Source organism: Blastomyces dermatitidis, assembly GCF_000003525.1.
Source record: "Blastomyces dermatitidis ER-3 genomic scaffold supercont1.3, whole genome shotgun sequence".
Classification (NCBI taxonomy): domain Eukaryota; kingdom Fungi; phylum Ascomycota; class Eurotiomycetes; order Onygenales; family Ajellomycetaceae; genus Blastomyces; species Blastomyces dermatitidis.
In genome coordinates this window covers 6689365-6709093 of record NW_025544776.1, presented here as the reverse complement: position 1 = coordinate 6709093, position 19729 = coordinate 6689365, and the positions used below count along the sequence as shown (strand labels likewise).

General features: G+C 47.1%; 6 protein-coding genes across 7 annotated transcripts; 4 read left to right on the top strand and 2 right to left on the bottom strand.

Moving 5' to 3' along the window:
* The first annotated feature begins 103 nt into the window (after nucleotides 1–103).
* BDCG_03693 (oxidoreductase) lies at nucleotides 104–2355 on the top strand. The gene has a single exon (XM_045419339.1). It carries the CDS (start codon nucleotides 738–740, stop codon nucleotides 1776–1778), a length of 1041 nt encoding a protein of 346 aa, XP_045275671.1. The 5' UTR covers nucleotides 104–737; the 3' UTR covers nucleotides 1779–2355.
* On the bottom strand, nucleotides 424–5523 carry BDCG_03692. Of its 2 annotated transcripts, XM_045419338.1 has the most exons (6): nucleotides 4060–5523; nucleotides 3652–3926; nucleotides 3436–3584; nucleotides 3128–3371; nucleotides 2621–3062; nucleotides 1045–2535 (listed from the first exon to the last, which is right to left on the bottom strand). In XM_045419338.1, the coding sequence occupies exons 1-6, from the start codon at nucleotides 4346–4348 to the stop codon at nucleotides 2453–2455; spliced, it is 1482 nt and encodes a 493-aa protein (XP_045280567.1). In that variant the 5' UTR covers nucleotides 4349–5523; the 3' UTR covers nucleotides 1045–2452. The 2 variants fall into 2 exon arrangements, with proteins under 2 accessions (XP_045280568.1, XP_045280567.1); XM_045419337.1 differs by having other exon boundaries at nucleotides 424–3062.
* On the top strand, nucleotides 4753–11516 carry BDCG_03691 (mitochondrial presequence protease). The gene is made up of 2 exons (XM_045419336.1): nucleotides 4753–5551; nucleotides 5615–11516. Exons 1-2 carry the CDS (start codon nucleotides 5172–5174, stop codon nucleotides 8424–8426), a joined length of 3192 nt encoding a protein of 1063 aa, XP_045275670.1. The 5' UTR covers nucleotides 4753–5171; the 3' UTR covers nucleotides 8427–11516.
* BDCG_03690 (methyltransferase) lies at nucleotides 8363–12169 on the bottom strand. The gene is made up of 3 exons (XM_045419335.1): nucleotides 10769–12169; nucleotides 10403–10686; nucleotides 8363–10317 (listed from the first exon to the last, which is right to left on the bottom strand). The coding sequence occupies exons 1-3, from the start codon at nucleotides 10820–10822 to the stop codon at nucleotides 9816–9818; spliced, it is 840 nt and encodes a 279-aa protein (XP_045275669.1). The 5' UTR covers nucleotides 10823–12169; the 3' UTR covers nucleotides 8363–9815.
* Nucleotides 12170–12664: 495 nt separating this feature from the next.
* BDCG_03689 (uncharacterized protein) lies at nucleotides 12665–15169 on the top strand. The gene is made up of 3 exons (XM_045419334.1): nucleotides 12665–13578; nucleotides 14130–14413; nucleotides 14806–15169. The coding sequence occupies exons 1-3, from the start codon at nucleotides 12972–12974 to the stop codon at nucleotides 14860–14862; spliced, it is 948 nt and encodes a 315-aa protein (XP_045275668.1). The 5' UTR covers nucleotides 12665–12971; the 3' UTR covers nucleotides 14863–15169.
* Nucleotides 15170–15622: 453 nt separating this feature from the next.
* On the top strand, nucleotides 15623–19623 carry BDCG_03688 (CDF family cation efflux system protein). Its single transcript, XM_045419333.1, has 4 exons — nucleotides 15623–16168; nucleotides 16263–16309; nucleotides 16387–16473; nucleotides 16563–19623. The coding sequence occupies exons 1-4, from the start codon at nucleotides 16090–16092 to the stop codon at nucleotides 17970–17972; spliced, it is 1623 nt and encodes a 540-aa protein (XP_045275667.1). The 5' UTR covers nucleotides 15623–16089; the 3' UTR covers nucleotides 17973–19623.
* Nucleotides 19624–19729: the final 106 nt, after the last annotated feature.

Below are 19729 nucleotides of genomic sequence, written 5' to 3'. Positions count from 1 at the left end.
GCGAGCCGAGGGCCGGGTCAGGTGATCTCACATGCCCTATCTATTTATTCCCAATCTGCAAATTTACCTGCAGGATATTGTTGGGTTTTGAAATAGTTTTCTTTTTTTATTGAGATTCCTGCGAGTTTCTTTTACATTATTGCTAGGGTACATGTTGCAGGGCTCTTTGTTGCCTACTTCTCTTCTCTTTGTTCCAGACTAAGATTAGTGTGATTGGTTTGGAGGAACATCTTTCTGGGAATATTGGAACCAAGCTAACTAACCTAGCCTCGGTGTAGGATAGTTTAATACTGCAGGCGAACGGTGAACCGCGGTCTAACAACTCCTCAAGACTGTGGGGAAGTGCAGCTCTTGAGAGGAGAAATGCGGGAGAGACTGCGCAACTGGAAAAGGACACTTAAAGCAAGCATATATAAGAAGACGAGAGGGGAAATTTCAGCCCCGTTTAATATTGATTTTGCCTATTTTAATCAGCTAATAAATCCCTTTCTGTTCGGAATTGGGAAAAAAGTCAATTCGGCAAGTTACAGCTCTCTCCTATTAAACCTCCGCCTCAGAGGCTTTTTTCAGTTTATATTCCGTTAATTCCCAGGTGATAAAAACTATCTGCTCTCACTTGCTTCTCTTCATATCCCAACCATATCCTCTAAATACATAATACATATATACACCCTCCTCCCTCCGAAAAGCCCGATAATCCTCCCTAACCTTCCCCCTCTTAATCCATCCTATTCAACATGTCGCAAATAACCACCCCCCTCACCACCCTCCTGGGCATCCAACATCCCGTCCTCCTGGCTGGCATGGCCCGTACATCCGGCGGCCCGCTCGCCGCCGCCGTCTCTAACGCAGGCGGCCTAGGCACCGTCGGCGGACTCGGCTACACCCCCGCCCAGCTCGACGAGATGCTCACAGAGCTAAAATCACACCTGAAAAGCCCCGACCTGCCCTTCGGCGTTGACCTCGCCCTACCCAAAGTCGGCGAGGGCGCCCGCAAGACAAACCACGACTACACAGAGGGCAAGCTCGATGAGCTCATTGAGGTTACGATCAAGCATGGCGCGAAGCTGTTTGTTTCTGCCGTCGGCGTCCCGCCCGCGCGCACGATCAAGAGACTACATGAGGCGGGCATCTTGATTATGAATATGGTTGGCGCGCCTAGGCATGCGGAGAAGGCGTTAGAGGCCGGTGTGGATATCGTGTGCGCGCAGGGTGGTGAGGGCGGTGGGCATACTGGTGACGTGCCTTTCTCCGTCCTAATCCCCGCCGTCGCGGATGTAGCGCGCAAGTACAAGAGTCCGCTAACAGGGCAGCCGGCGCTGGTTGTTGCTGCGGGAGGTGTCAATGACGGCCGTAGCCTGGCTGCGTCGCTGATGCTGGGTGCTGCGGGGGTATGGGTTGGTACGCGCTTTGTGGCATCGGTGGAGAGCGGGGCGAGCCAGATGCATAAGGAGGCTGTGCTGAATGCTGGGTTTGGAGATACGGTTACCACTCTTGTTGTCTCTGGGCGGCCGCTGCGGGTGCTGCCGAACGATTATATCAAGGCGTGGCATGAGAAGCCGGAGGAGATTAAGAAGCTAACGGATGATGGGGTGGTGCCTATTATGAAAGATTTCGATGAGGGGAAGGATGTTGATATTCCGTTTTTGATGGGGCATGTTGCGGCTGCTGTGAAGGATATTAAGCCTGCGGGCCAGATTGTGGATGAGATGGTGAAGGAGGCTGTGCATATGTTGAAGGTTGGGAATGGGTATTTGGGGACTGGGTGTAAGTTGTGACTGCTACGATCCGGTGTGTATCCGGTGTAGGTTTGGCCTTGTAAATAAATCATACGTGCTTTTATTGTCGTTGGTAGAGTCAAGTTATACCCATATTCGTGATTATGATGGAAAGAGTTTTATTTGTTCATTACACTATCGAGGGAGGAGCGCTTGATGTGACAGAATTAATTTCTATACTCGGCGGCGAGGCTACCGAACAGATCGCCTACTTTAACAGGAATTGAAAGCTCATGAGAGATACCATCCCATCATATACACGCTTTGGATTTTTATACCAGCATTGTCGGCATTTTAGCACTCGCTAAAAATGTCACTCGCAGGATAGTTTTCCATCTACGTTGTGTAGTTGAATATGGTTGTAGGACACAAGAACGGCATTGAATAAATATGAGGATTCGGAACATAGACAAACAACCAACAAGATGCAACTCTAACAGGTAAAGGAAATAGAAGCAAAGGAGGTATAGGGTCGCAGAGATGATGAAGTGGCGGGAGGAACAGAATTAGGACCCTCTACTACCCCATATCACCAAGGAAATACCGAAACGTTATCCAATTGATCAATTGCCATGTCAACGCATGAGTAGAAAACAAGGTACCCTTCCTTAATTGAACAGCAGCCATGCGGTGGGATAGATATAGATAGATACCCTTTCTCCTAGCTTTCGTTGCTATATTTGTGTTTTTCTGTGTTTTTCATCTTTTTTCTTTTTTCTCTTTTTCGTTTTGTTTTGTTTTTCATCCTCTTTAATGCCTGTATCCATTTACAACACCACGATGGCCATTAGATTTAGTTTCTACTAGCGCTGGTGGTGGCGGTGGTCCAAAAAAGGGCTTACCGTCAGGGGCTCGGTTTGCTGGTGGATGTTGATGTTCTGCATGATGGTGATGGTGGTGATGGTGATGATGATCGTCAAATTCTCCCTCGTCACTTAAATCTTCATCTTCTTCTTCATCCTCATATTCGTCATCGTATTCACTCTCCGTCCCTTCGTCGTCCACTGCATCAAGCTCGCCAGAAAGGGCTTGGCCTCTGCCCTGCTCCTGCATCCGTCGACAGAGAGCTTCAAGGTTGTTGCTCTTTTTGCGCCATTTCTCAAGCTCGTCGTTGTTTCGAGTTCGTTCTTCCGCCATCTCTAAAATATTACGGTTGGTCTGCTCGTGCTTCCGTGTCAGCGTCATGTTTTCCTTTTCGAGTCGCTTGGTCTTCTTCGCCATTTCCTCCATTTCCTTGCGGAAGGTCAAAAATAGTTCGTTGCTATTATTTAGCGTATCCTCAACCTGTTTGGTTCGTTATTAAATGTCATACAGGCATACATTATAGGAAAACTCTGAGAGAAGCTCACTTGTTTGAACTTTTCGACATAGATGTTGAGTTGGCTTCGCAGTTCGGCTTCAGTTTGTGAAAACGTTGAGACTTGGCTGCTCAAAGCACGACATCTTTGTGCCTCACTCTCTGCTCCACGCCTTTGCTCTTCGTATTTGGCAGTCAGACTTTGAATTTCCGCATCCTTACTGCGGAGCAGAGCTTTATAATGCTGTTCCCGAGCTTCGAATTTTTCGCCAATGGTTTTGATTTTCGCGCGGAGACTTGAGAATACCTGTTAGACATGCGCATGAAAGTCACTAATGACGGTAGCTGTGATATACTTACGCGTCATCTAAATCGATATCTGCTTTTTCTCCACGAGCATCACCCCGCGCTGTAACGAAGTCCTGGATGTCAAAAAGTAACGAGTCAAGTCGTGCATTCACGACCCCGCGAGCTTTCTTCTCTATCTCTTCGAGCCTTTTGTTCTCATCCTGTAACCATAATCCATTCCATCAGATATTTTTCTTTTGCCCCGATATGGATAGGTTCCCAACACACCTTGACTTTCTTATTCTCCTTCGTCAGCTCCCGACACAGCTTTTCAAGCTTATCCTTCATAGTAGCAGTCTTGCTAAGCTCCGACTTCCCCTTATCCTGGTCCTTCTGGAGCTGATCGGCTCGTTTTTTACTCTTCGCATAATCTCGATCGAGCTTCTTCATGTCGGCAAGCAGCTCAGTGTACTTTTTGTGGACAGTCTCAAGTCGTGTCATGGGTGATTCTATATTGTTCAAGAGCTGATTTAAATCACGAGTAGCTTTTTTGACTTCTCGTTCTATCGGGAAATACAGATATGTAAGTAATAACTCATCTTACCCCAGGCGTCCAGGCCTCCAGTGAGCGCGCCGAAGTGGCCTGTCCAACAGGAATAAAATTATGGTATAGAACAGTCCTTTATAGTAACGTACCAATTTCAGCCTCTTGGTCCTTTTCCCCAGCCGCATCTTGCTCGAGTTGAGATATTTTGGCTGCCAAGAGCTTCGACGTTTCGCTGGGGTCCGCGGGCTTCTTTCCCTTTGCTTTTTTTGCCATGGTGGTGGGGGCCATTGCTAGGTGGGGAGATCCCGAATGAGTTGACGAAACTGGGCTATCGGAGTGCCTATTTACGAAGTTCGAATGGTTTGTATGGGAGGAAGCGGAGTGGGATGCGCCAGAGCTGTTGTATCCTGGATGAACATGTGGAGCAGCAGCTGCCATAGCTGGACCACCACGCAAACAGCCAACGACGCCCTCGCAGTTTCAAGGGTATTCGCCGATAGAACTGCTTCTTAGCCTCTAGCGTCAACACAGGTCGACAGGTGAACTATATCCCAGGTCCCGTGCTCGCATCCGAGACACACCCAGCGAATTTTTCAATGCCAACACGGCGCTCTGGGAGACAGAAGCGCAAAACGGGGACGTATAGAGGGGACGCGACACCTATATGTGAGAGAAGAAGACCTCTATATCTAGTTCCGAGTTCCCGGGCGTGTAAACGAGGCCGGCGAGCAGGCTGATGCAGGCCCTTGGAGGTAGTAACTGGGCAGAGAAGCAGTTCGAGTTCTGGCTCAAAAGGCGTAGGAGGGGACAAGCCACACCGGCCAAACAACGCTAAGCCTATCTGGGCCGTGGCTGTGGCTAAACGACGCCTCAACTCGCCCAGCGCAACATCAGACTCTGTGACCTCCGGAAATTTACATTTCCTTCGACGCTACAAACTAATATTGGGGGGCTGCTCTTGTGTTGTTTCATTGGTATTACGGTTTCTCTCTCATTTTGTTTCTCAGGGAAATAGAACCCAGTCGTCTCCCCCGACGAGTTTTCGCCCCAGTTTGCGCCGCTCAAAGTTTCTGGCTCCCGAACGAACTTCGTCCGAACGATTCTTTACCAGACGCCATCTCTATCGTTGAGCGGTTCTATTTGCATCTATACACTCATTCGATGATTCAGTTATAGATAGATAATTGTTGGGAATTAATCGCCTATCTGGTATTCGAGTTTTCGGGTAGCTCTTTTCGCCGCCAGCTATCCCGCAGCCAATATGCTTCGATCAACCAACACGTTTTTGAAATATGGAACCTCTTCGTCGAGGTGTCCCACTTTCTCCTCCTTGCGCAGTAAAGCGAATCGCGGATACTTGATTAGAAAGAGTCAGAGACTAGCTTCCACCGTCACACAGCTAGATAACTATCCCGCAGTTGGCGAGAAACTTCACGGTTTCACCGTCAAGGAGAAGAAGCATGTCCCGGAGCTTCATTTGACCGCAGTTCTCTTGAAACATGATAAAACAGAGGCAGACTATCTCCATGTGGCCAGAGATGACAAGAATAATGTCTTCGGTATTGGGTTCAAGACGAACCCCCCGGACGCAACCGGCGTGCCGCATATCCTCGAGCACACCACTCTATGTGGCAGTGAGAAGTAAGCAATCTTAGCCTTTCCGGTTTCGTGGGATTTATCAGCTGATTACGTTGTCCTGTTTAGGTACCCTGTTCGCGACCCGTTTTTCAAGATGCTGCCTCGTTCTTTATCCAACTTCATGAACGCTTTCACCTCGTCTGATCATACCACGTATCCATTTGCGACAACCAATAAACAAGACTTCCAGAACCTACTATCAGTCTACCTGGATGCCACATTACACCCCTTGTTGAAAGAAGAAGATTTTCGACAAGAAGGATGGCGCCTAGGGCCTGAAGATCCTCGCGCGTTCCTGGCTCACAAAGAAGGCAATGAAAGCCCGGCCACAGCAGATGATATTGTTTTCAAAGGAGTGGTCTATAATGAGATGAAAGGGCAGGTATCTGATGCCAATTACTTATTCTATATTAAGTTTAAGGAACAGATCTTTCCTGCCATAAATAACTCAGGCGGCGACCCACAGTATATAACAGATCTAACTCACAAGCAACTGGTCGACTTTTCAAAAAAGAATTACCATCCAAGCAATGCGAAAGTTTTCACGTATGGGGACATGCCTCTAGGGGATCATTTACAACAGGTTGGGCGTGTCTTGGATGGCTTTGAAAAGTCAACTCCGGATCGAGAGGTCAAACTTCCACTGTCTTTAGACGACGGCCCCCTTAGCGTCACGATTCCAGGTCCAATCGACCCATTTACCAGCGAGGACAAGCAATTCAAAACGTCAGTGTCTTGGTTTGCAGGTGATTCCACTAACGTCGTGGAGACCTTCTCGATGGGAATTCTTTCGTCCCTACTACTTGACGGATATGGTTCACCAATGCATAAGGCTCTAGTCGAAAGCGAAATCGGATCCTCATTTACACCAAACACTGGTCTTGATGCTTCTGGCAGAGTTCCTATATTTTCAGTTGGTGTGAACGGAGTTGCCGAAAAAGACATCGCCATGGTGAAGGAGAAGGTACAAAAGATTTTCCGGGAGTTCTCGGCTGCAGGATTCAACGATGACAAAGTGAAAGGCATCCTGCACCAACTGGAACTTGCATTGAGACACAAGACAGCCAACTTCGGGATTGGAATCATGGAAAAGACACTATCATCCTGGTTTAATGGTTCCAATCCAATGAAAGAGCTAGCTTGGAATGAGGTGATTAATGAATTCAAGCAACGCTATGAGAAAGGTGGCTACCTGGAACAACTTATGAAAAAATATCTTATGACTGATAAGTCCATGACTTTTACGATGGCTGGATCACCAACTTATAATAAAGAACTGGACGAAAAAGAAGTAGTGCGAAAGGAGGGAAAGATGACCGAATTGACTGAAGCTGCAGGCTCTCTTGAAAAAGCCGTTGACCAACTCAAGAAAGAAGAATTTGAGTTATTGAAGGTCCAGGAAGCAGCCCAGAATGCCGATTTAAGCTGCTTGCCAACTCTCCACGTGAAAGATATTTCGAGAACGAAGGAATGGAAAACCGTGCGGGAATCCAAAATAGGTGAAGTCGACGTTGTTTGGAGGGAAGCCCCAACAAATGGCCTCTCCTACTTCCAGGCTATGAATGCATTTGAAAATCTCCCCGATGAGCTACGGTTGCTTCTACCTCTCTTTAATGACTGCGTCATGCGACTCGGCACCGCCGGACGAACAATGGAGCAATGGGAGGATTTGATAAAACTCAAATCTGGTGGTATTTCGTCCTCCACTTTCATTGTATCGTCTCCAACATCACTGGACGGATACGCTGAAGGGCTCCAATTCTCCGGTTATTCGCTTGACAAGAACTTCTCGGCTATGCTTGAAATGATATCCAGTCTAGTAACTGAGACTGATTTCAGCAGCCCCGTGGCTCCGCGGATGATCCAGGAATTGCTGCGATCTTCCACCAACGGTGCTATTGATTCGATTGCGGGCACAGGCCACCGATATGCTATAAATGTTGCGACTTCGGGTCTGTCTAAGAAATTCTGGGCTAGCGAGCAACTATCAGGCTTAGCACAAGTCCAGGCTACCGCCAGGCTTCTACATGATGCGGAAACCTCACCAGAACGGTTGCAAGACCTAATTCGGAAACTTCAGCTGATACAATTATTCGCGATTTCGAATTCCTCGAAATTCCGTGTGCGTGTAGTCTGCGAGTCAGAAAGCGCCAGCGCGAACGAAAAAACTCTTCAGCGCTGGCTCTCTGGCCTCCCTCGCAATCTTAACCCCCCCTCAACAACCGAAGGATTTATCCCTAACCCATCCGTCACCAAAGTGCTTTATAACCTCCCGTATAAAGTCTCCTATTCCGGCCTTGCTCTTCCAACAACGACATTCACCGATCCGTCTAGTGCATCGCTCAGTGTACTCTCCCAACTCTTAACTCACAACTATCTCCACCAAGAAATACGGGAGAAAGGTGGTGCATATGGAGCAGGCGCCAGCAGTGCCCCCATCCAAGGTTATTTTGGGTTTTCAAGCTACCGCGACCCCAACCCCATGAATTCACTAAAAGTATTCAATAACTCTGGAATCTTCGCCCGAGACAGATCCTGGACGACGCGGGAGCTTGATGAAGCGAAACTCGGCATCTTCCAGGGTCTTGACGCTCCCATGAGCGTTGACGAAGAAGGCCAGCGCTACTTCATGACTGGTGTCACTCAGGAGATGGACCAGCGCTGGCGCGAGCAGGTTCTTGATGTAACTGCTGAGGATGTGAATAATACCGCTCAGAAGTACCTCGTTAACGCATCACGACAGGTATTCTGTCTCCTAGGCGAGAAAAAAGATGGGTCCGATTTTGATGGTTGGGATGTGAGAAAGCTGTCCATGGGTCCTGAAGAAGGCAATGCCGCCGGTTCTGAGGAGCAAGGTGCGGCTACCGGCGCGGCTTAAGTATATACATACAAATTTTCTTTCGATGTCTTACATTTTTGGTTACGGTTGTCCTAGTTTCCCTTACGCTCTTATTTGAATATGCGTTCTAAACTTTTCGATATAGACCAGTTGATGCACCACCTCATTGTCTAGAGGGTGCGAATTTCACACTCCATGTATTTTTAGACGAACATGTATTATAATCGCATCTCTCTTGATTTACATCCCCACTGAGCCAGTTTCAAGCGTCTAGCCAAAAATTTCGCTCTATTACTAACCTACTTCCACGTCTCCCCTTTCATCTCTTGGGCCGCTGCTGATATGGTTTCTTCAACATATTCATTCTGAACGGACTAACATGAGACAACCAACGCGCTGCTCCAGAACAGAGCAATCATACGTCTGCCAACCTTTCATCCCCATGGTCGGCAGATCACAAGTCTCTCCGACGGCCACCCACCGCCCTCGCAGGCAGTGGCTGGTCCACGAGAAAAAGCGCAATATCAATAAAAGAGAGAGCAGTAAGGAGGAGCTCGGGGGGAAATGAAAGAAGGGAAAACCCCGCCTACCGAAGAGGGGATGGCCCACATTATCGAACCCCCTATATCTCCTACTTGCAAGGGAGTGGGGAGGGGATATGATGTTTTCTGGTATGATTCCGAACCAGTCTATCAGCTGACTTGCTCCTGATGCATGAGGGGTGTTCTTTGCCTATTCCGCAGCATTTGCCTTTTTGCTGGAAACCCCTCGATTCGTCGATGGTGTTTTCATGGAGAGGTTTTGTGCTATTGGAGTGAGGTTCAGTTCTCCTCACTTGCTGATGGGCTTGTCAATTGGTAGGGTGGTTTGGGTTGTTTCGGAATTTCGTATCTCTTTACTTTTTCCTTTGCTGTGGGGTTTAGAGGGGATCCGCTTGGTGATGTGGATTATACCCCCTTTGGGTGGGAGTTTTCTTCATCTTTTGTTTTTACTGGGCTCTTCCTTGCTTCTCTGTTACCCTTTTGTCTCCATCTCATTTCAGAACTGCTCTTTTTCCTCAAGTTTAATGGAGGGCGGACTAGGGATGCGAGAACATTTACTTTTCTAGTCGGTTTTCAGTTGACCTTCCTCAATGCGCCCTGTAGTTTATTATTCCAAGCTTTGATATTGAAATGAACTCAAGCCTCATTTGCCGCATTTGCTTGCATTCATATCATTCGAGGCCTATTTGGCTTCACCTCTCCTCTCCATATCGCGTCCTCCCGTAGCAGGTCACCCACCTTCGCTTTATTTTCCAAGCCGCTCTTCTAAAGTCACCTTCAACGCCCACCGTCAAAAACTTCCAGCTCTCTCGAATACATACCTTGCGACGAATCCTGTGTAAGAATTAAGGATTGTAATAAGATACCCACACTTCAAGCAAACACATTACTTCCTCACGGCAACGCCTCGAAGACGAACATATCCCAACCACTTGCTACCATTCTCTTCCCTTGTGATGACCGTTTCAAGTAACTGACAGACCTCCTCAACAGCAGCCTCGCGGCGGTCCGCATCCACAATATCCAGCATCTGGGATCCCATCAGGCGCACCCACCCGGCAATACCGCCGTCTACGTCAGTGGTAAGCTTAGTGGGCCGATATTCGACTTCTAGCTTCTCAATATGAAAGCCAATCTTCTCCAAGGTCGCTCTCATCCAGGATTCAGACGGAAAGAACCACGGGTTTGCGGCGCGCGCTTGCTGGATCGTAGTTCCCTGATGGGTCACCGCGGCAAGCAGCGCGGTGTTGGCTTCAGGCACATTCCCATGGCCCCCCATTTCGAATACAAAGGTCCCATTTGGTTTGAGGCAGGAGTATATTGTTTCCAGCACGCCCACCCTTGTGGATGCATCTCTCAGGATCCAGTGAAGTGCGGCATTAGAAACCCTGTTGAGTTGTTTATCAGTTTTTAACGGTCTTTAACCACTCAATGGGCGATGGGTGTACTAAGAGCAAAAAATACAGTTCTTACACTTTATCCCATGCCCTCTCGACAATATCCAGCTCCCGGTCCAAATACCTACAATCCACAACTCGAAATTCGGCCTTGGGGCTGCCATAATCCGCTTTGGCAGAGCTAATCATGGAAGCGGATGCGTCGATGCCCAGCACCGATCCCACATGTGGAATGAAACTGCCGGTGAACTTCCCATCTCCACATCCAATATCCAGCACCCGGTCTGTTGGCTGTGGGTTAAGATATTGCAACACCTTCTGTGTGAGCTTTGGGACAAAGGCAGCCGAAGTGTGATATGCCTGATTGGGGGGTTAAAAAATGATTATTTCTTCCCAAATTGTTAAGCTATAACAGATGAATACTACTATCAAGGAGACGTACCTCTGCCGACCAGTGATCTTTCTGCGGCCCAGAAACTTCCTGCGTTGGTACCATCTCTCAATATCTTTTCTTGAAATGATTCTCTTCCTCTTGGTGCGCAGTTAGTTGCGAGATTCTAGGAGAAACAGGATCTACCAGTCTTTTTTCCGCTGCTAGCTCCTGTAGGCCTTATTTTTTATTTTTGTTTATTATATTTCTTTTAGCTGCATCTTTAACGAACCCGGGGTGTATGATTCCTTTATATTTACATCTTTGAAGATTGCATAAGTCATCCTTCTGTCCAGAATAGCCGATATCGGATGCGGAGTTGGGGAGTTGCTTATTAAGCCAGAACAATAGTTATCCGTCGTTTTCCTGCCCCATCCTCTAGTTATATACAACTCGGCATCTATAAGCCTGTTAACGGGTTGCTGGGCTCGCTGTGCTTTGATGAGATACTGTGGAGAAGTATATTTCAAATCTTACCCGGCGTGGAGGGCTATGTAAACAGGAGAGGACCAACACTGGACCGGAATCGGAGTCTAGTTATTCTATGATTCTCACGCGGAGAAGAGTATTGGGGGGGTGTGGGTGTAAACTTGGACAGTATACAAAACCGACTCCGGCTATTTCAAGGCTTGTTCAGCGCTGGTAGGCAGTTAAAGTGAGCTTGACGGCTTAGTAGAAATTTGATTCTCCCGAGATGGTTGGAGCTGTCTACAGAACAAGACGAAGAACAGTAAGCCTGTAGCCGCACTTTGAAGTCGAAATATGAAATAATGAATGTAGTTGATTGCTCTGTTTCCCATCGATCAAAGTCCTCTTGTATCTTGAGGATATCCGGTCAAATTCCAAGCAACACCAATTTAACAGTAAATCCTTCCTAGTCTTTCGAAGCCATGACGCTGGAAGCATGTATTAGTTAGTATGAGCTCCGTCCCAAGGATTTAGCTTTGCCGGACTATCTCGTAGGCTCTGGGTGCCAACTGTTGGCTATGGCTCCCGATCAATGTGGTCCCGACAAATATATTTCAAGTAAGCACCATTCCTGTTCCGAAGTGGTGTCTGCACTTCCGATCCAGCCATCCTGATGCGGCTTAATTTCGGAAATGGTATGTTCATCAGTGCACCGTGCCTCATAGCAGCCAACGCTTCTCGGAATTTGAATACCTGGGAACAACATATCTGAGGTTAACTATTCGTCCGATGACAAGCAATAGTAATGCATCCTTGAGTTCCAGCCAGTAGTTCTTCCTAACCCGTCTGCACTGCAGGCCGCAAGTGCGCCATGTTTCTTCGCTACCTACAATCTTGCCTCTGATTAATGGGTGAGAGAGTTTCGCGCCAGTTGCAAGAAAGATGGTTGAAGAATGCAAAGATGTTCATGAATGGGCTGAGATTGATTGTGATAACCAAACAGGCGCCGCTCGGAGGTCTAGAATCTCGGATCCCGAACAGTTTTCTTCCCCGGCAAACCTTAGCCGACAAGCCACATCCCGATAGCCGGTCTTGGCAGCCGATTAGTTATATGCTTGTTTCTCCGCAACGGCGACTGGCAGGGAAAAAAAAAAAAAAAAAAAAAAAAGATGAAGGAGAAGAAAACGAGAGAGGGGGGGGGGAGAGAGAAACTACGGTGTGAGACATGAAGCGATAACAAAACTACGATGAAGGTGCTCTGTAATGCCGGGAGTAGATGAGAAAGATGAATTGGGCGAGGATTAGGTTACAAAATGCTATTTCTTAAACTATTGGATCCGTCAAGCCATTTCTTAAGGAGTTTCACTCGTAAATCCGGAAATCTGGGGAATTGTTCTCCTCTTTTGGTCAAGGGGCTTAGGCGGGCGGATGAAAGCACATTCGAACCATGGATTTGGCAAAAGAACTTTCTTGCGGGCGGAGGGCAAAAAAAAAAAAAGAAAAGAAAAGAAAAAGAAAAAGAATTAAAAATAAGACTAAAATAAAATAAAAAGGTTCTGTCAGGTCCGGGGTTTTCTCCCGAGCGAGTATTCATGTCACTTTTTGATCGGTTCCTAGCAAAAAAGAAAAAAAGCGTGGAAACCAGTCAAAATATCATTAAGCACCACGAAAAAAAATAAAAATAAAAAATAAAAAATAGTTACCTTACCTTTCACGGCTGTCTCTTATTATCACACTTAATTGCCAGTTGTTGTTCCTCTTGCTTGCATGGTTTCAGAAAAGAGAAGAGACATTATGTGTCCACGTCATGGCAAGTCTCCAGTCTTCTCTCCGTAACAATACAACCAGCAAGGACAGCAATAATACTATTGATATCGCTCCCAACCATGACCCCGGCAATTCCACCTCCACGTCTTTGGCAACGGCAAGAAAGGACGAAGCTATCCGTTCCCGTTCCCGTCCTCGTCTATCGTCCCCCTTCAGCAACACCAATCCTCACCATGACGTCGTAGAACCAACTGGGCCCGCCGACAGTGATGGCCACCACATAGCGGCATCACCAACGGTGGCGGCAACGGCACCAGTTGACAATTATGACCAGAGCTATCAAGATGCGACAGAGCTCGTCGACCTCCCTCCGGTCCCGGTGTCAGACCACAGTGACGAAGATAATCGTGACAACGCCCGCAATCCCAATAGCCTCAGCCGGTCATCTTCAATATCCACGATCTCGTCAGGCTCCGTGCGCCTGGTTGTCCAACGTACGCTAAGCACACAGCAGTCGAACAGCAGAGCCGGGGACAGCGCGGCAGGCAGTGGTACCAATAACAAGGGCATCCTGGCGGGAGTGAAGAGGTTTTGGTTTCAGCATGTCTCGATGACGGTGCCACGGAGCCAGAACAGGGATCATTTTGGTGAGTTGAGGATACCTTTCTGCTGTTCTCTGCCCTTCCCTCCTCCTCTTCTCCCTAAAACGTTTTATATACAATATTACATTTTTTGAGGGGGAGAGGGGTTATTTATATGTTTTATATCTACTGGCACTTTACCCCAAAGGATTGTCTTGGGGCTGCATGGGATTGGGGAAAAATCAGCCAGCCAACTCCAAAAAATAAGTCAAAAGCTCGCCATTGCTCACCAGGAAAAGCAAACCATTCCATCCCATCCCTGATATTTTTTGTTATTTTTGGGCATCTCCAAAAGCTTTGGTCCAGGAATATATTTATTCTATTTTGGAGTTCCGAAAAGAAGAAGCCGGCGTGGCGTGTCTTGGGTTTTCTTCGTTTTTGTATTTATTTTGCACTTGAAGAACAAGAAATAACCACCCTTACACAGCATCTCGCACATGTTCCCCCTATCATATCTTATGCCCATCCATCCATCCTCCCCAATAAAAGCTGCGAATAGTTGAAAACTTTTTGCATATCTACATTTCTATAACTAACCCAAAAAAATCCAACCACAGCCCTCGAAAGAACCTTCCTAGCCTACATCCGCACATCGCTCGCCTTCGCCTTCCAGGGCGCCCTCATCGCCCAACTTTTCAGCCTGCAAAACAAGCAGGATAAAAACATCGCGTTTGGGTTTCACACAGTCGGCAGGCCGCTGGCCTGTGCGTGTCACGCCTGTGCGATAATAGTTGCCGCTATGGGTTCGTACCGCTTCTGGAGACAGCAGAATGCGCTGGCGAGGGGTAAGGTGCAGGCGGGCGGGTGGGAGTTGAATCTTGCTGGTGTTTGTGCCGTTGGGGTAAGTGATATATATATATCCTTTGCTTTTCTTTTCTTTTCCTTTCTTGCTGGGCCCCGGGGTGACGAAGAGGTCTCGTTATTAAGCTCTTGTGTGGTTCTTCACCTTTTTATTTATTTGTTTTATATTTTTCGCTTTTGTTGCTGTCCCTCTTGTCTGGCAGACAGGCACAGCACATGCATCTCCCGACCCCGTTCTGTAACATATGTATGTTTCGCAGAACGAAAATTTGGGAGATGCGTACGACCGGCACACTTTGGGTTGTTTCTTTTCTTTTCTTTTTCTTTTCTTTTCTTTCTTTCTTTCTTTTTTTATATACCATCCTCCTTACTTCAGGTCACAATAAACCACGCACACTAATAATACTGACAAATATCTCCTTTTTCATGCAGATAATCACATCGACATTTGTGCTAGTCATTTTGATAGCTACCAGATCCGAAGACTAATAACGAAACAAGCCATCATTAAGCTTCTGGTGATACTTTCCGCACTTTCCCTGCCCTAGTTGAGCGGAGATTTTTTGAAAAAGTTCGAATCAAAATGCTGTTTGGGGTTTGGGTTGGATTGCTGGAAACACCTTACGCATATACCCCAGAGTACGTACCTACGTGTCTCGGATAAAGCAATCAAGGGCGGCAAAGGCGTTTTGTTTAGGCACATACCTGTTCATTTACGTGCTCTTTTTTTATTCTTCTCCCTCAACACTTTTTTTCTTTCTTTCTTTCTTTCTTTCTTTCTTTTTTCTTTCTTTCTTTCTTTCTTTTTTCTTTCTTTCTTTCTTTCTTTCTTTTTTTTTTTTTTTCTTTTTTCTTTTTTCTTTTTTTTTTTTTTTTGGCAATCGGCGCACTTGGTTAAAATTTTCCCTCTTTTCCGTCTTCCTAGCTTTTCTTTTCCTTGCCATATCCCCCATGAAGCTAATAGCCCCTACCTAATATATACTGTACATGTACGGAGTACTACGGTATTGAATAAAGAAAACAATGAATGGATCCTTACTTCGATTCATCTCCTGGTCGCACATGGAGCCGCTAATCCTTATGGAGTACAGCTTCAAGACTTAACAGAGTGTGGCTGGCGGGCACTAAGAGTGTCGACGTCATACCTTGACCAGAAGCCGTCGCAATAACTAATCTGCTCATAGTGGAATAAAAGCTTAACATCCGCAGGGCTAAAAGAAAAAGTTAAAAGCAAAGTTACCATTAACAACAATTACTCCTTACAGATTATCTAGAAGGACGCAGCGATCTCTGATGACTAATACCCGCCTCCGTTTGGCCGGGCTGGTGTCACTTTTGACAGTTTTTAATTTTTAATTTGCTCTCTTCTACGATACTCCGGTTTTTCTTTTTCTTTTTCTTTTTTTTTTTTTTTTCTTTCTTTTTCTTTTTCTTTTTCTTTTTTTCTTTTTTTCCCCCTCTACTAAAATGCGTGGTCAGGACGATGATATCGCTTCATAGCTCTATACATGTACACCATCCTCTCACCGTATACCAGCCCAAACCGGCTCCTAGTAGTGTATAGGAGCGAACAACAACCCAGTTACACTATATTCATCTCACTTTAACTCTCAATAGCTTGCGAGAGCAAGCCGTTTGATTCAATCCTCCCCCTTTCCCCGTCGGATCCCATTCGCGCGGCCCTCAGGGCAGTGCGGGCTCACCAATCCCGCAACGATGTGGATGTCAAAGTCCAACCGGATGATTCTCCTCCTTATAATCGATTCTGCATTCTTCCTCCTTGAACTCGGCGTTGGTGAGTCTACAGGCGCTTTTACATTGGGGCGCCAGGTGATAAGAAAGTTATGTAGGAGCTTTTTGCTGACTGCGCCGTTTTTCGCATTGGTCAGGTTACTCCGTTCATTCGCTAGCTTTGGTTGCGGATTCCTTTCATATGGTACGTGGACATTTCGAGGGGAATGTTTCTTGAACATCTCTTTTTGCTGACTAGTTCCCTCTTTTACTATACTCTAGCTCAATGATGTATTATCGCTGCTTGTCGGGCTATGGGCTGTCAAAGTCGCCAACCAGAGAACGAGCTCGAAGGTGTATACCTATGGGGTAAGTGATGGATCTGTCCAGTCTGTGGATTCGCCTGGGTACTTGCGGAATGAACCAAAGCTAATACGCTATATTTCGAATCATCATAGTGGCAACGAGCAGAGACTCTAGGTGCCTTAGCCAATGGCGTGTTCCTCGTAGCGTTGTGTGTGTCAATCTTCCTGGAAGCCATCCAACGATTCGTCGAACCACAAGTGGTGAATAACCCCAAACTCGTCTGTGTCGTTGGTTGTTTTGGTCTTTTATCCAATATCTTTGGATTGGTGCTTTTCCACGACCACTCGCATGCCCACGGAGGACATTCGCATGGCCATGGTGATGGAATGGCGGCTGTAGACGCGGCGGAGCAGGGCTACATTCAGGAACCAGGCAGGGAGGTCTTGGCGGACGAGTCCGGAACCGTGGCCAGCGTAATGCCAGAAAATGTAATAGCGAGCTGGTCTGCTGAAGAGCGGGCTGCTACGGAGAACAATGCCGCCTCTAGTCCTGGGACGAGGTGGAGCGAATCCAACAATGCCATCCACCGTCGCCGCAACTCTCGCCGGTTTAGCGCATCATTACAAAGACCTTTCCGCGATTCGGAAGATATTCAAATCCACCCCGCCATTCTACGTCGAGATATCATCGAAGCCAGTCGCTTTGACGAGCCGGGTTCTGAATCAGACGTGGAATATCCTTCGAACGACACTCGTCCCTCGGAACGAACGAATTTATTAGACGACTACGACGGCACATCATACTCCCAGCCAAACGGTCAACAAACAACTGGCAAACCACCCAAGGACCCCAAGAACCACGACTTACATGGCGGACACAATCACGCCAAGCCGAAAACCCACGAAGGGAAGAAGGGCCATTCCCACGGCGACCTAAACATGCGAGGCGTCTTCCTTCACGTAGTCGGCGACGCGCTGGGAAACATCGGCGTCATCGCCTCCGCCCTCGTAATCTGGCTCACCGACTACTCCTGGCGCTACTATGTCGACCCAGGCATCTCTCTCGTAATCACCTTCATAATTCTCGCCTCCGCCATCCCGCTCTGCAAAGCCGCGTCGCGAATCCTCCTCCAAGCCGTCCCCGCCGACCTTAGCATCGACCACATCATCGAAGACATCCAAAGCCTTCCCGGCATCATCAGCTGCCACCACCTGCACGTCTGGCAGCTCAGCGATACCAATCTCGTCTGCTCGCTGCATATCCAAGTCAGCCATGATGTTAAGGGCGAAGGGTCGGAGCGATACATGGAGCTTGCGCGCCATGTGCGTGGATGTCTGCATGCCTACGGTATCCACTCGTCGACCATCCAGCCGGAGTTCTATCCTGATAGTGACGATGATGCGACTGGCGGGGCGGGAGCAATGACGTCGTGTTCTCCAAATAATGGAGGAGCTGGGCCTCGACAGCGCAGCCCAGGGGGGAATTTTGTTGACCCTAACTGCCTCCTAGAATGTGGGGTCGAGTGCCCGGATGTACGACAGTGTTGTCCCCGTGGCAAATGATTTTTTTTTTCTTCAACTTAATACGCATGGGCTGTCTTCTTGTTTTTTGACATATTGGATTGTTTTCTGGTGACTACAGCGTGCGGATAACTTTTCATTAGCATACTTTTCAACTTGTTTTATTTTTATTTTTAAAAATCTACTACTAGGTACCCATTGATTTTGAGTGACATTCCCAGCCGATTCATTGACTCTGATTGACAAATCTACTGTAGTATAGATCTCTCTCCGAAGTCACCTCTATACCCACATCTGCTTGGTTTCGGTTCAGTGAAAAGCTTATATATCATCTCTAATTTTATGTTATTTTATATTTCATTATATTATATTGTATGGTATCGATCCATGAAGGTTATGCCACCCCCGGTGGGGACCGATCAAAAGTATCCGAAAACCAATACGGAGGTCATTCATAAACGAAACAATCCCCACCGCGGAGATTTGATGCTGCTGGCCCGAGTCTGCCGACGCCCAGTATAAAGTTCGCTTTCGGGAGCTCTAGAGGATCGGCAGAGTACGTACTTCACTAGCCAAGCCGTTTCTTTGGATATCAGGCCTGCAAACAACTGCTCTGTCCTTTTACTTCTAAACTTCTTCTCTTTCTTTTGCATTCATATCGTCTTCTTTTTCTTGTAATTCTCCTTCTACTTTCCCTTCTCCAATTTCTGCTACATATGTCGGAGAACAACAACATATGAAAGGCCCATTATCAATTCACCAGAGGAACGGCATGCCCCTGACACCTAGGAAGTCAATCGTCATTGAGTCTCTCATATGATAGTAACGCTTACTACATAAAGGCCCATCCTCATTACAGCTTGAGGAATCGCTAGTTGCAACAGGGATGGTTTCATCCAATCACTTATCCGTCGTGCCTTGCCTAGATACCTAATAAGTTCTGCGAGCACGCATGTCATGGCATTCCATGACTACGGCGAACACTGGCTTAAGCCATGATTACTTCTACGGGCCCCTGCTAGCAGTAACGTGGAGAATCATCTAGAGACTGGGCAGCGTCCTTTACGCAGTATAGCATCATCTCCACTGCTTATTGACAGAAAGGCATCTGGGCGCCACACTGCCCTTGCTGAGGGCGAGTGTCAGCATGGATATTGGAGAACAATCCATCCCAGTTGCAATCTCTAGACTGTTCACACAAGGGTTATATAACCTGCTTGGAATCCCGTCCTCTTCCTCTGCTGGTCTCTACGCTCATTACCCCTCAGCTCTCGGATTCTTGAAATCCATCCAAGGCGGCACGGCACCTACCTCCCCCTCAACTTCTCTTACCTAGTAGCTGGGAATACTTCAAGGCGGTGATGGTGATCAGAGCACTATGTCAGCTAATATTATTTGGTCTGGCAAGTGGGCAGGTTGTCCAACACCCACTTTTACGCACTGTCAAAGAGTTGTATCCCAGATTCAACCCAGTTCTACCACCTCCACAGAAATACAGTTTGTCAAAATGAACTACAGCTAAGAGTGAATACTCCAATCCTCTATTTTCTTCTTCTTGTTGAGCTTTATCTTAGGGGCTACTTGGTTTAAAATACCAGATTGGGGTGCCCGATACGATAGCTAAGGATGGGTCTGAATAGAAACGGTCCGTCCTTGATGACTTAGATAGAGATATGACGTTCCCCTCGATGGATGATAATTTCTTTCATTTTATTTCAACTTGACCTGGATGCCCAGTAGAGGCTTCCTAATTTTCAATAGGAGTCTTTTGAAGGAACTGATGTAATTTATATTGCATA